Source organism: Nannobrachium achirus, assembly GCF_963921795.1.
Source record: "Nannobrachium achirus genome assembly, chromosome: 1".
Classification (NCBI taxonomy): Eukaryota; Metazoa; Chordata; class Actinopteri; order Myctophiformes; family Myctophidae; genus Nannobrachium; species Nannobrachium achirus.
In genome coordinates, this window is record NC_137810.1 from 62,907,868 (window position 1) to 62,923,317 (window position 15,450).

The 15,450-nt window shown below is 41.4% G+C and overlaps 1 protein-coding gene across 1 annotated transcript in view; it reads right to left on the reverse strand.

Moving 5' to 3' along the window:
• Positions 1 to 2,290: 2,290 nt before the first annotated feature.
• The window catches only part of clocka (clock circadian regulator a), a 40,341-nt gene continuing 27,181 nt past the window's right edge, over positions 2,291 to 15,450 (reverse strand). Inside the window, exons 17-20 of the mRNA XM_080746609.1 lie at positions 12,174 to 12,404; positions 8,424 to 8,605; positions 4,950 to 5,232; positions 2,291 to 3,084 (exon numbers count right to left, since the gene is read on the reverse strand). Of these exons, the coding sequence (XP_080602735.1) occupies positions 2,821 to 3,084; positions 4,950 to 5,232; positions 8,424 to 8,605; positions 12,174 to 12,404 (960 nt within the window). The 3' untranslated portion in view covers positions 2,291 to 2,820. The remainder of the gene's footprint in view (positions 3,085 to 4,949; positions 5,233 to 8,423; positions 8,606 to 12,173; positions 12,405 to 15,450) is intronic.

Consider the following 15,450-nt stretch of genomic DNA (forward strand, 5'->3'; position numbering starts at 1 on the left):
TGAGTATTTGTATTTTTGGATACCTTCACTCCACTACATTTCAAAGACGAATATTGTACTTTTGACTCCCATTACATTTCTAGGAAGAGAAAAGGTACATACATGTAAGCCCTATATTAGGTGAAAAAAGTATATTTGCAAGTTCACAAAGAATCGCAACGTGACACGCTTTGAGCTTGTAGATCTGCTATATTCAATATGTTTGTTGTTGAAAAGTTCCATGGGTTTGATATTACAAAGAAGATTTTCTTTGTAATGTGTACTTTTGAAAAGTTGTGAGTACTTGAAGCAAGTACTCCAGTACCTTAAAGTAAACATTTTACTCCAGGTTAGAAAAAAAAGAAAACTTTCTGATGACATTAAAATGTATGTAGCCTAAACTAACCTGTGATGTGTACCACATCCCTAAGCCATATTGTAGTATCTTTGTAATGAGGTATAACCACTAACAATACCTGTCTGTATGGGCCTGGTACATCTAACAGTAATACAACTAAAGCTCTTGATACAAGGTACTGTGCTGATTGATGTTCATGCATTATAGAGCATCGCGAACCCATTCATTTTCCCCATAGACTTTTACAAAAATATTTATAACAATTATGTTAAGTCTAGAACCAAGCCATCCAGGATTGCAGTGAATCATGACCATACAACCTTTGATCCTATGTGAAAACATATTTTACTACATTTAATAACTACCCTTTGTTTAGCGATTTTCAAAATGTTCTTTGCATAGAAACAAAGGTTCTATGGTCATGATTCACTGCAATCCTGGATGGCTTGGTTCTAGGCTTAACCTAATTGTTATAAATATTTTCGTGAAAGTCTATGAGGAAAATGAACGGGATGTTTTTTAGTGGGACCAGTAAACCTTAACCACGGCCACTGCGATGCTCTATATGGGTAAGAAAATCTGAGAGAATAACTGGAGTATTAAAAACAAACAAATCAAAAATAATGAGTCAATATTACGAAGAGAAATTAGGCATTATATTAAAAAAAAGCAAAGTTTACATTGGCAATGTTTTCACGGGATACACACCTTACCCCGGTAGACTGGATTCACTTCATTAACTGAATCAGTGACGGATTCAATTACCGACTCGAACGGCGAGTTAAACTCTGCCTGTTTTGCGGCGTAAAGCTTTAGCGAGATTCCAAAAGCGTCTCAAAGTGCTTCTAACGTTTGTATGTGTGTGTGTGTGTGTGTGTGTGTGTGTGTGTGTGTGGTGGGGGGGGGGGGGGGGGGGTTGATACATGGATGTTTGTGAGGATTTAAACAAACTGTGACACAACCAGCAGCATTGGCATCGTCTGCTATGCAAACATTTAAAGCCTGATTTACTTGGTTGCGTTCCGGTGTAGGGGTGGGTGATACGGTGATAAATATTGTTGAGACGATTCAATGTCTCCACGATATGCCTTTTCAGAGATATCATTATCTATCGTGATACAATGAAGGAGCCTCATAAAAAAATCCTGTTGAATTGTTAATACAGAGATTCATTGCCGATTTCAATTAAACCTGCATTTTGGTCTGTATCAGTAGTTTTCAAACATTAAAATGTCAAGGTCTCCCCTTAACTCTGACAGAATACAAATGAAACCAAATGGACCCTTACGGGTCCATTTGGTTTCATTTGTATACTGTCAGAGTTACATACTTGTAAAGGTCAATTTAGACCTACCAAAAAGGTTTTTGTTACCTTGTAGGTGGTTAGGCAACATGAAAAATAACCATAGAAACCAACATGAAAAGGAATATATATATAAGGAATATTGTGTATCGTGATACAGGTTGGAAAAATATTGTGATATTGTATTTTTCCATATCGCCCACCCGTTATTCCGGCGTCAACAAACTGCATCCACAAGCTCACAGCGCGTGACTGACGCGCTGTGAGCTCGCAGATCTGCTATTTTTTGGGCACAACGCAACGCGCAACCAAGTAGAAACCGGGCATAACACATCCCCTCGGAGAAACAGGAAGTCCGTCAGAGAACATCAGCAATGGGAGCATGTTAGCTTCTTTCTTTTTTTTCCCTCTGAGTACTAGGAAAAAAACAGAAGCATTTTCAAAGCTACAAATAACAGACTACACTTAATTTTCTGTTCATGCATCATATAAAATATTAGTTTCTCTTTCTTTTTCTCCATATATTTACACATTATCTTACACGTAAATGTTTCTGTACAGTTAAAAGTTCAATCTACTTGACAATCTTAAAAATATTTTCTGACCCATAATTACTTTTGACATGAAAAAAAAAATAGGGGGGAAAACAAAATAAAAAATAGTGGGAGATATTATAACATAAAAAAAAAAAAAAAAAAAACAGAAAGCATGCCGTCTGCTGGTTCGAAGGGACTTCTTTGAAGCACAGTCAGTCAGAGAGCTCCGGTGGCGTTACTGCGTTTACTGGACAGCTCTGCATAAATTATTCCTGTTGAGGCTTGACCAGAGCGTCCACGCCAACGCGCACACACTCACACTGTCAAGGACCAGCGCAGCCATTTGGCCCGGCAGGTTCATTCATGGAGCCGGCGAGCCGAAGCCACTCCCGAAACACGCTGAAGGCGCACTGTACTCACGTTGGAGTTAAGTGCAAAAAGATCGGGGTAGGCCGGGCGGGAGGTGGGGCGATACGGGCGGCGGGCAGACGCCCAGCGTTTTCTCCAGGCGCGGCGGGTCTCAGTACTGTGCTCTCAGCACAACTCCGAACGCATCGCCCTCCATCGTAAAAATCCAAACAAACAAACAAAACAAACAAAAGACGTGCCCGGCAGTGCCTGTGGTTTGGCTTCGATGACAGATCTTACTGTGGTTGCGTTGCTGAACGCTCGTCCGGCCTGTGAGAGGCCTGCTGCTGCTGAAGTTGCTGATGTTGCTGTTGTTGTTGCAGCTGCTGCTGCTGTAGTTGCTGTTGTTGCTGCTGCAGCTGCTGTTGCAGCTGCTGCTGCTGCTGAAGCTGCTGTTGTTGCTGCTGCAACTGCTGTTGCTGCTGCAGCTGCTGTTGCAACGGGAAGGCCGCCTGCAGGATCAGCTGCGTGGACTGGTTTCCGTGGAGCAGCCGGGGAGCCTGGAGCGTTCAATCACAATGAATTACTTCACTTCGTTTACACTATAGAGCAGGGGTCTTCTTCGACAGGGGGTCCGGGACCCTTAGGGGGTCCTCAGAGTTACTACAAAGGGGTCCTCCAAATCTTTGTGTAATAGGAAATAAAATTCTCTTTAGCCAAAAATAGCTGATCTACAAGCTCACAACGCCTCGCAGCACGAGGCGTTGTGAGCTTGTAGATCAGCTATTTTCAGCTAAAAGCTTTGTTGTAGAAGGGAAAAAGAGCAAACTAAGTACAGAGTGAAAGGTCAGGTTTATTAACTCATTGAGTGCCAGCGCCCTCTAGGGGCCAAAGAATGCCATCGCATCTCTCATAGGCGAGCGCTTTAGCTTCCAGGACCTAACCTTCCAGGACCTCACGTGCTCACGTTCATGCACGGCATGGAAATGTCCCGGATGAAGATGCTAACAGAATGGCTATTCCCATTTTGTCATCTAAAAGATCATTTTTGGGCGATTTCGCCGTAAATAAACCTCGCGCCGCTTCCAGAGCACACAATCCAGAGATACAAGCCTCCAAAGATGCGGTCTTTCATTGGATTAGGCGGAGATTGGCGATTTCGTTCGCAAATAACGTCCGGCCGGGACGTTGTTAGCTTTCGGCTAGTAGCTACAAAAATCAAGCCAGGCTTCAGAAGGCCTCTTATCATTTTAATCCATTTCATTAAATATCCCGGACTAGTTCGGGATAGGCACCCTGGAATACGTCGCGCCGCCTACAATGAACATTGGGTGAACATTGGGGGGGTCTAAACTTTATTTTAAACCATTTTCAATGGAATATATCGTCGGACAGAGTAGAATGGCTTGCTGGCTAGCGGCTAGCGAGCCGGGACCACCCACGTTGCTCCAAGCAGCTCGGGGTAAGTAAAATAGCAAATAAAAAATTGTTTTTGATCCCGAATATCCCGAACTAGTTCGGGATAGGCACTGTATGAGTTAAGTATTGACGGTTCAAGTGGTTAAATATCTGAAAACACAAATTGACATGAATCCAAAATACACTGATGACCGTTGCTGTCAAACCATGAAATGGAATCTATGAAAAGGTTGTGGGGGTCCTTGCTTCATCTCTCTCTCAACTAAGGGGTCCTTGGCCTGAAAACGTTGAAGACCCCTGATATAGAGCATTTTCCTCATAGACTTTCACGGAAATATTTATAACTATTATGTTAAAGCTATACTGTGTAAGTTGCTCAACTAGTGGTCAGTAGCGTTATAGCAAACCACGGTCGCGTCTGCTTTTTTCGGACGTTTTTCGCCGCGGACCGGGCATTCAGACCACCGCGTCCGCCTCGCCTCGCCGAGACCTATCCATAGAGGTCTTTCGTGTCCCTCTACGAGCCTCGGTTGGGGAGCTACATGCTAAACTCCTAGACCAGTGTAAACACTGCAGTGTACTTCCTGAAGAGCTCGGCAGTGTATGATCTGGGCTTTGATTGGCCGGTAGGGAGACACGTGTACAGAATGATGCATATGACGTAAAAACAGCCCCGTTCACGGCCACCAGGGCTCAGTAGAACACATATAAAGAAAAGGCTTTGGGAGCTGAAATGAACAGAGTGGGTGTTCTAAAACTTTAGCGATTTAATAATTAGGACAATTTTAAGATTTGTTTTATTAAAAAAGTTACATAGTATAGCTTTAAGCCTAGAACCAAGCCATCCAGGATTGCAGTGAATCATGACGATAAACCTTTGTTTCTATGAAAATAACATTTTGAAAATCGCTAAACAAAGGGTATTTTATCAAATGTAGTATATCCGGGTTCTTCAAAATAAAGCGTAAGTGAATGTGGCAGCCATTGTGTTAAGAGAAGCACTGACCTGGAGGAACTGGGCCTGCGGCTGGGCCAGCTGGGCCTGTCCCGGCTGCAGCGTCGCGACCTGCGTCTGCCCGGCCTGGTCCTGCTGCTGCTGCTGCTGCGTCTGCTGCTGCGCAGGCTGCTGGGAGATGCTGATGGTCTGGGGCTGGCCCTGCTGCGGAGCGAAGGCCGTCATCACCTGGCCTAGCTGGCCCATGGTGAACATGGTGGTGGGCACCATGACCGCCCCGCACGCCATGCCGCCCGTCACCACCTTGGTGAGCAGCTGGGGAGCGGCAGGGAACCTGGGGGCCGGGAGGGGCAGGGAGAGACAAGGAATATAGGGGGACGGAGTGGTCAGGTTGTGGGGTTATTAAGCCATTTAGGGCCTAGAATTATTGAATGCTTTAGCTGTTGAAAAATAGCAGATATACAAGCTCGCGGGTGGCCTTAGCTATTTTTTCACCCGTTTCACCAGCCTCCAAGAGCTGGCTTGTTTTGGCTGTTTTGTCACTCACTATTGATAATGAAACACTAAGGACGCTAAGTTAACTTCTGTATGTGATTGTTGCGCAACTAAAGTTATTATTATTAATACCCTTATTGTTTTATTGCATTTTGCTATTTGGCTATATAAAAAAAATCAAAAAATGAAACAATAATGAAAAAAAAAAACATTTCCTTGCATTTTTTTAATGAAAACAAAATAGTTGAAACAATGTATTATTCTTTTAACAAAAAATCTAAATCGAAATCGAAAATCGGGATTTCAGAGAAAATAATCGAGATTTTATTTTTTGGCCATATCGAACAACCCTAGTTTGAGCACCACTGACATAGAAACATAGAAGGATTTAGAAGACATTTATAGAATCGGGTCAAAATATTCAAAAACATGGAAAATGTTCATGATTTTTTTTTAAATAGCAGATCTACAGATCTCGGTGCCGCGCTGTGAGCTTGTATATCTGCTATATTTAATTCCCATAAAACAGACTCTTTTTCCCCTCTCCTGACTTCGTTCTGGGGGCTGTGCCAGCCAGCCCATGAGAAATGTCTGGCTGAAGTTATTCTCCAGTTGGGATAGAGAGGGGGAAACTACATTCTGGGTTGTGTGTATTTTTGGGGGAAACTGATGACAGCCAAAGGAGAGGTAACGCTTCTTAACCCATTTAGAACGGGTACACATTTTGTGTATCATTATTTTATGCTTTAACTATTGAAAAATAGCAGATCTACAAGCTCGAGCTTGTAGTTCTGCTATTTTTGAAAAATCGTGAAAATTAGAATTTTGACCCGATTCTGAAAGTGTCTTTTGAAAAGTGTTTTTTTGAAAAACCTATGTTTCTATGTCAGCAATCTGGCCAGCCATCGTCAAAGAAAAGGTCCTTTTCACTTAACTGGAGCTCAGTTAGTCTGTTCTTGAGAGACTACTATGTCAGTGGGTCTCAAACCTTTTCATGTGAAGGACCCCCAAAATCATATTTATTTGGCCACGGACCCCCCATCTCAAAATATTTAGTTCCAGGGACCACCCAGAAGCAAAATTTGAGTTACAAACGTTCGCTTTGAATATACATATATCCAAAGATTTGCACACATTTTCACGACTTTTTCAAAAATAGCAGATCTACAAGCTCGCAGCGCGGCACTTGGTGCCGCGCTGTGAGCTTGTATATCTGCTATTTTTCACTGGTTAAAGCATTCAATAATTCTAGGCCTAAATGGGTTAAAAATAGAATAGAACTGCACTCTGTCGAGGTGCCAACTTGCGCCTTGTGCACAAGCAGGCCATACATGGCCTGCTTGTGCGCCAGCAGATCGTGACATGGCATGACCAGGAATGCTGGTCCCTCATTGGCTGTTAACTCTCCCCACGCTTTGAACGTTAACGTTCGCCCCATTTTTTACAGAACCTCGATGCCAATACGGCGCTCGTTCGTTCGTTCGTCTGATGACTGTAAGCTGATGAGGGGTCGCGCGGCCGTGTACTGTAAACACATTTTCCGCGGTGATGGTGTAAAAAATCCATTATGCGTTACATCAACGGAGAACAATTCACTTCCTTGTTGATTTCCTCTGGCTGTAAGGCTCTGTGGCCAGTGACTGGTCTTCTTCTTCTTCAACACATAACAGGCAAATTCACATTCATTCTCGCATGACGCCGCCCTCTGCTGCCTGGCAGACCAAAGTGCACTATTGCACAATAAAAAAAAAAAAAAAAAATAAATAAATAAATGTCTGTCTATCTACTATAACGTCGCAAAGGTAAGCCGCTTTTTGATGGCACCAGACCCAATAAATAAATAAATAATCTGGCAGTAGGAGAGTTAATGATGACATAACCAGAAATGCTGGTCCCTGATTGGCTACAGGCTTAAACACACACGGCTACCTAACTACCGACATACGCAGCCGAACGTAGTACTTGCACGCTTGGCTGGTGCAAGTAATTAATCCATTCAAACCGGGAAAGCATCCGTGTCATTTTAGATTTTAGCGATGGCTATCCAAAAATAGCAGATAACACAAGCTTGTACATCTTTTTTGAATTTTTTATAACTGCGATATTATTGAATGTTTTCTTTGCTTGCTATTTATTATGTCCATGAATTAAATACAGAGGACTTTCAACATAAAAAAGACGGTAAAAGGTCTTATTTGAGATGTTCCTTTTAGGCAGGGTGTTTAACTGTACTTGTACTGTACTACATTTCAATTGTATTGACTATACTTGTACTGTTCTCCATTTTTGTCTAATAAAATAATCAATCAATCAATCAAAATTTGCTATTGTTGAACATTTTTGAAAAAGAAATCTTGAAAGTGTCCAATAATTACGAAATAGTTTGAAAACTGCTGATTTAGAAGGCACTTAGAACTTAGAGCAGGGTTCCCACACATTTTTACCAATTAATTTCCAAAACTTTTCCAAAACCTTTCTAGAATATTTAACCCAATTTCCAGGACTATATAACAATAATTCAGCTCAATAACAGGTCGCTTACTCCAATGCACAATGCCCAAAGACAGGTAGTGTATGCCAGTTCTTCTCAACCTTTTCAGGTCGTGACTCCCGAAATAATCATGTTTTAACTGGGGACCCGGCACCCTGACGAGCACTAAGAGTTGAGGAATTTTGTACAACACGGTTCTATTGTGAAAATAGCAGATCTACATGCTAACGCCTCGCAACTATTTTCACAATTTCTGCCTCTATATATTTGACAATTTGTCCCATATTTAATTTGTCATTTCAGAGGTATTAACAAAATCAATAACCAAAGACAATGCATAGCTATTTTTTCCAGGACCTTCCAGGACCCTTGATACATTCCAAAACTTTTCCAGTACTGGAAAAATATTTTTCTAATTTCAAAATATTTCAAGGAATTTCATGACCGTGGGAACCCTGTAGAAGGCACTTTCAAACAAAACCTAGACCTAAAAATAAACTACGGGTCGCCCTATGAGCGCGATGAGTGCTGATGCGTACCTGATTTGACCAGAGCGGTCCTGGGTGAACGTAGCCACGGTGGGAGCGTTGGGGCTGCTGTTCTGGGCCAGACTGGTGGCGATCTGGACCACGTTGGCCGGACTCTGCTGGGAGATCATCATGGTGTTGTAGAGAGAGGCAGGCAACACGTTCTGTTGAGGCTGCAGGGTGAGAGGCGACCGCTGCGGACACAGTCGACACACACCAGCGGGAAACAAGGTAATGAATACCTACTCATCCCGCGAGGGAAATTCAGATATCGCAGCCCAACCCAGCTGCTTTTTTTCTCCAGCTTAACCCAGCTGAACCCGGTGCTGCCCACAAGGAGCGCGGGGGAGAGGGGAGCAGTGATAGCTGGAGCGGGGGATCGTACCTGCGACCTCTGGGGCCTCCGGAGTCCTAGGTTTGGACACTAACCACTCAGCTATCACTGCTCTAAAAGGTCAATGTGGCACGCATCAGAGTGTAGGGCTGTCACGATCAGTGTTGGGCAGTAACGAATTACTAATAATATATTACTGTAATATTATTACTTTTTCCAGTAACGAGTAATATAAGGTATTACTCTAAAAAAAATGGTAATATATAACGCTTTACTTCGCAAAATAAAAGCCTCGCTACTCCGTTACTAGCCATTTTAGCCGATTGCAGAAAAAGAACAGATCTACAAGACATCAACATACATCTACACTTCTACAGAGATGCGATGTAGCTTGTAGATCAGTCATTTGCGCAGTGCGCACAGTTATGACGTTGCTTATGTCATGAGACCAGTGCATGGACCAGTGCAGTGTCAGCGCTGCGCTGCCTGTCACAGTCACAGAGCGAGCATCAGCGTGCGACGCCGACGCGCTTACATGGATGGGACATTTACAATCTACAAGCACTCCTCTCGGCCGCGGAGGGGTCCGCGGGGGTCCGCCGCGGAGGGGTCCGTCGCGGGGGGTCCGCCGCGGACCGTCCGCGGAGCTCAGCGGGACCACCGTGGACCACTGCGGACTGAGTTGCTGCTGTTAGCCACTAATAGCCAGTTAGCGTAGCCTCCACTGTCTGAGCCCAATAAGCCTCATGTCTGTTATAAAATGTAAAACTACTCACAGAGTCACGGTTTTAGGGAGTTGAAAGCCTACTTTCCTTAGTGGGAACACCCAGAGCCCCTGCACCTCACGTCTAAAATAGCCTACACTTTTTAGGCAGAAAAGAAAATATGTAGCCTATTATTTAAGGATAATATAGGCAGGGGTCTTCAACAGAGCTGAGAGTTTTAAATGTAATAAAAAAATAAGCAATGTTTTGTTGGGTTATATATTATATGTCTTAATTATTAACTCATACCCTGCCAAAAAAGAAGTTTATATGATAAAAACGTCTTTAAAACGTCTTTTTCACTATGGACCTCCCTGCCAGACGTCTTCTGAACGTCTTTTTAAAAAAAATAATAAAAAAAATAAAAAAATAAAAAATGAATTTTTTTTTTTTTTTTTTTAAATGTTTGGACCTCCAACAGTGTACTAGGCATGATCGCGATCGCGAAATTGCATGTTTAACCCCCATACCAACCCCATCTTTCAAACATGGCAGCCATGTTTGTTTACATTTGAAGAAAACATAAGGGCTCCTTTCTCCTGAATGCCTGAACGGATTTCCAAGCGGATTTTTTTGTTTGAAAGCTGTGAAAAGCATGCACATGCATAGTGCATGATCTGTGCACGAATGTGTGCACCAGCGTGCACACTATTTTTTTAACCCTTTGTTGGCGAACCGGCAATATAAGAGGTCATCCCACTTTAAATATGGCACCGACTGAGTTAATTGATAAAATCCATTAAAAAAGTTTCTAACTGTTCCCAGGTCAAATATTGATGTGTGATTAAAATGTGATTAATTGAGATTAATTAATTACAAAGCCTGCAATTATAATTTCTTTAATCGCATCCCAGAGACTCTTATTGTTCCAATAAATTGGATTCAGTTCTAAAAGGAGCTGGCTAAACAGATTTTGCAGGTAAAAAAAAAAAAGTAATATAACTTAATATATTACATATTACTCTTGATTCCAAGTAATAAGTAATATAATATTATTACTTTTTCCAAGGAGTAATAAGTAATAAGTAACAATTACTCTCCTAAGTAATATTGCCCAACACTGGTCACGATTAGGACATTTTACATGACGATTAATTGTCACCCAAATAATTGCGATTAACGATTTCATTGTGTTTTTGTCGTTGACAATCACATTTCCGTTTGGCTTTTAGGCTTTGAAGTTGCACATGGTAGATATGACACATAACCTAAATATACAAAAAAATTACTGACATATTTGACAACTTTGATAAAAAAAGAACATTGATAGTGGAAATAGCCGATCTACAAGCTCACAATGCGTCGCGACACATTGTGAGCTTGTAGATCTGCTATTTCCAATTTTTTTTTTACTTTAAAAAAAATATATGAACATTTTTCAACATGGAAACGATTATGACGATTATGAAAAATAATGGCGATTATGTCAAATAATTGCGATTAGACGATTATGTCATAATTGTGACAGCCCTATCAGAGAGTGAGATTATAGCGTCCCTGTTCTGGGGGAAACGTTCGGCGGAAAATAGCCGATCTCACAACGGCAACGTGTTGTGAGCTTGTAAGATCGCCTATTTTTTGGCGAAGAGATTTGGGGCATAGAAATACGGGCAGACCAAGTTTAGACTGACTGTTGTACTTATCGCGTTTACCGTGCTAAAATGTGGGCATGCGTACAAGTGGCTAAATATGTCTTTTTAGACCCAATAAGCCAGCAGTTTCTTTATTGCTATTTACAGTAACACTTCTAGCCCCCATAAGACACATCCAACCATGAAAGGTTGCGTTGTATCTTGGGAATGGGCTTATTCTGTGTAAAATGACATATTTAGCCACTTGTACGCATGCCCCCAACCACTGAAATAAGAATCTCTAAAACAATAGAAAGAAGTAAATGAAATAATTAGTATACACATGAAACCAAATGGACCCTTACGGGTCCATTTGGTTTCATTTGTATACTGTCAAAGTTAAGTGGAGACCTTGACATTTTACATTTTGAGAACTACTGATTTAGACCAAAATGCGGGTTCAAATTGAATTCTGCAATGAATCTCTGTATCAACGATTAAACAGGATTTTTTACAAGGCTCCCTCAATTGTATCACGATATATACGATACCTCTGAAAAGGCATATCTTGGAGACATTGTATCGTCTCAACGATAATTATCAACATATCGCCCACCCCTAAATTGACCCATACAAGTCTGTAACTCTTTCAGGTTGCCCGACTGGGCAAGTGCACATTTGAGAGGGGACACAACCATCACACAAGATATCTGTCTGAACACTTGAACACTTCTTGTATGTGGAATGTAACAAGTGTGAAACTATAGACATATTCAATCATAGCTATGTAGGTATTTGGATTTGGAGGTATTGAGGTATGCAATTTTTTATCGCACAGCCCCAGAAAGTAAAGAAATAAGTGTTAAATTGAGCGCTAATTAAAATCTTGCCTATCATTTTATAATGGACAATTTACTTCTCGGGCAAGTGGGCATGACCTTTGGACAAGTAGAACATGACCTGCACTTGCCCGATGGACAAGTGCCTCTGAGACCTTAGTGTCAACCCCTGCCGTCAGGGTTCATTTGGTTCCATTTGTACACTTGTCAGAGTTAAGGGGAGACACTGTCTGGTTGTACGGTGTTGTTCTGACCTGTGCCAGGGTCTGCTGCTGGCTCTGTGCTTGCTGCTGCTGGACAGCGTGTTGTTGCTGTAAGCTGCTCTGCAGAGCTCCAGCAGAGACCACCTGGCCCTGCATGGTGAGAGTGGCCCCCTGCTGCTGCTGCTGCTGCTGGCTGGGCTGCTGCTGCTGCACCACGGTGCTCCCCTGGGCCATCTGCACCGAGCCCAGAGTCAGCCCTCCAGAACCGGGCTGCAGGAACATCTGACGACAACAACAATAACAACAGGTGCTCAGCAAAGCTCTGTCTATCCGTTCTGATGCTGCTCACCCACTACATAAAGCAGGGGTCTTCAACGTTTTCAGGCCAAGGACCCCTTAGCTGAGAAAGAGATGATGCAGGGAGGGACCCCCATATTCCATAGTTTCATCGTTTGACAGCACAATCATAAGTGTATTTTGGATTCATGTCAATTTGTGTCATCAGATATTTAACCACTTGAACCTTCAATACTTAATAAACTTGACCTTTCACTCTGTACTTAGTGTGCTCTTTTTTCCCCCTTTACACCAAACCACTTTGCCGAAAATATCCGATCTACAAGCTCACAACGCCTCGCAGCGCGAGGCGTTGTGAGCTTGTAGATCTGCTATTTTTGGCTAAAGTTCTCTGAATATGGATGTTAGGGTTCAAGTGGTTAATATAAAAAAGGATTTGAAGGACCCCCTGTAGTAACTCTGAGGACCCCCTAGGGGTCCCGGACCGCCTGTTGAAGACCCCTGACATAAAGAATATAAACTCCTTCCATCAGGCCATCGTTTGCGAGGCGCCGGTGCCACAACAAACAGGCACAAATATTAATTTGTTCCTGTGTCTATCTGCACACTGAACGCTGTCCTGGGTAAGTCCAGGAGATAACCTACCTATTCCTCATACGGTATGTGCACTTTATCGGTCTCTCCTATAAGAGATGCACTTTCGAGGACACTTTCAAGCACTTTATTGCATGGCACTTTAATGCATGCACTTTATGGTCAATGTGCACTTTATTTTATTTTAAAGGAGTAGTTCACCCCCAAAATGATTTTTTTTCTATCGATTACTCATGCCATGGAGAGTAGAGTTCAATAATATTTTTTGTTTTTTGTCACATTCCCAAGACAAAAATTTGATTCGAGTAAATTTACCCCCATTGATTCCGGATGGGGACCTGTTTCGAAACGGGTCCCCATCCAGAACGAATGTGGGTACATTTATTGTTATCACATTTTTGTCTTAGGAATGCGACAAAAAACAAAAAAATATTATTGAACTCTAGTCTCCATGGCATGAGTAATCAATAGAAAAAAAGTCATTTGGGGGGTGAACTACTCCTTTAAGGTATCTGTCCGCTACACGTGTTCTGAATTTTGTTGTTTTTATTGTATTGTTTGATGTATTGTTGTCTATGCCACTGCAACCCAATTTGCCCTTTGGAGACACTAAATAAACCAACCTTGAACCTTGAACATTGCACACGCATAGGGCCGTCACAATTATGACATTAATTGTCACTCAAATAATTGCGATTAACGATTCAATTGTGTTTCTGTCGCTGACAATTACATTCCTGTTTGGCTTGTAGGCTTTGAATTTGCACATGGCAGATATGACGCATAACCTAAACATACAAAGAAATTACCGACATATTTGACAATGTCATACTTAAAAAAGAACATTCATAGTGGAAATAGCCGATCTACTTTTAGACTAACTTCATGTTTATAAAAACGAAAAATTAGATATAAACGCATAACTTTTTGTACTATACCCCCTACTGTATTAGTTCAATATATTAAAACAATATTTAACTTTTGTTGAAAAAATGTCTGATATACAGCCAGACAGCAGTGTTGTTTTTGACAGCAAATTTTGATTTAGTTTAAGTCATAGTCTTTTGAATAAAATGTAATTTAGTTTTAGTCATAATTTAGTCACCTGAAAGGTTTTAGTTTTAGTCAAATTTTAGTCGACTAAATATCATAAGATTTTATGGCGACTAAATCTACAGTTGATTTAGTCAACTAAAAAGTATTTTGGCAGGCCTTGATGGTGGCATCGTAATGACTGATTTTACACTGCGACGCGTTGTGAGCTTGTAGATCTGCTATTTTCAGCATGCAACACCTGAGAGCAACCAAACATAAAATGACTCTTCAGCACTAGTCGCTCTCTAACGTTTTAGTCTAGTTTTTATTTTGTTGACAAAATTGTCAATATATTTAGTCTTAGTTTTAGTCATCACAGATTTGTTTTTATTTCGTTTTTGTCAGTGAAAAAAAAACGCAGTCGACAAACATTTTTCGTCATAGTTTTAGTCCACAAAATCAACACTGCCAGACAGATAAATGGGTCTAGTTGAAACTCATCCTACCCCCGGGGCAGACAAACACAATGCATACGGTAACCATAGACGGCAGCAATGAAATCATGCTTTCTCTCACACAGACACACAAGCCAATAAGTTAAAGTTGGCCCTTTCACAAATGACAGGAAAGGATATAACACTTAATTCATCTGCCAGGGGAGTGTAAAAAAGTGCACAATGCCAAACAAGAAATGAGTGCAGAGTGCAGTCAGTGTTGTACTATTGCATAATTCATTGTAGCAATATTCAGCATATCATTCCGTATAGATTCTGTAAATCAAGTGTCTTCAACAGGGGGTCCGGGACCCCTAGGGGGTCCTCAGAGTTACTACAGGGGGTCCTCAAAATCTAGCTATTTTTTTCCAGGACCTTCCAGGACCCTAGATCAATTCCAAAACTTTTCCAGTACTGGATTTTTTTTATTCTTTATTTCAAAATATTTCCAGGAATGTCATGACCGTGGGAACCCTGGCAACATGTTGTTACCTGGCATCAGTTTTGGCCTGCATATACAGATCCTTCTAGAAAAATGTGAATGATTATGTAAAAGTCAATTTTCTTGAAACTGTCATATATTTCTTGAAACGTTCATATATTCTAGATACATTGGACATTCAGTGAATTATTCCAACCCTTTTTTTGTTAAAATTTTGATTTGTTATGGCATACATCTCATGAATTTCAAAAGTCCGTATTTCAAAATATTACACTATTACACGAAACCACTCAAAACAAGGATTTATAATAGCGAAATGTCAACCTTCTGAAGTCAGAGTTGTTTGAAAACAGTGGGAAGTTTCCCACTGTTTTCCCACTCCCGCATTTGCAATGCTTTTTCACACAATATTCAAATTTTTCGAGAAGGATCTGTAGCGCTATCGGAATTGGAAAACAAGATTTTG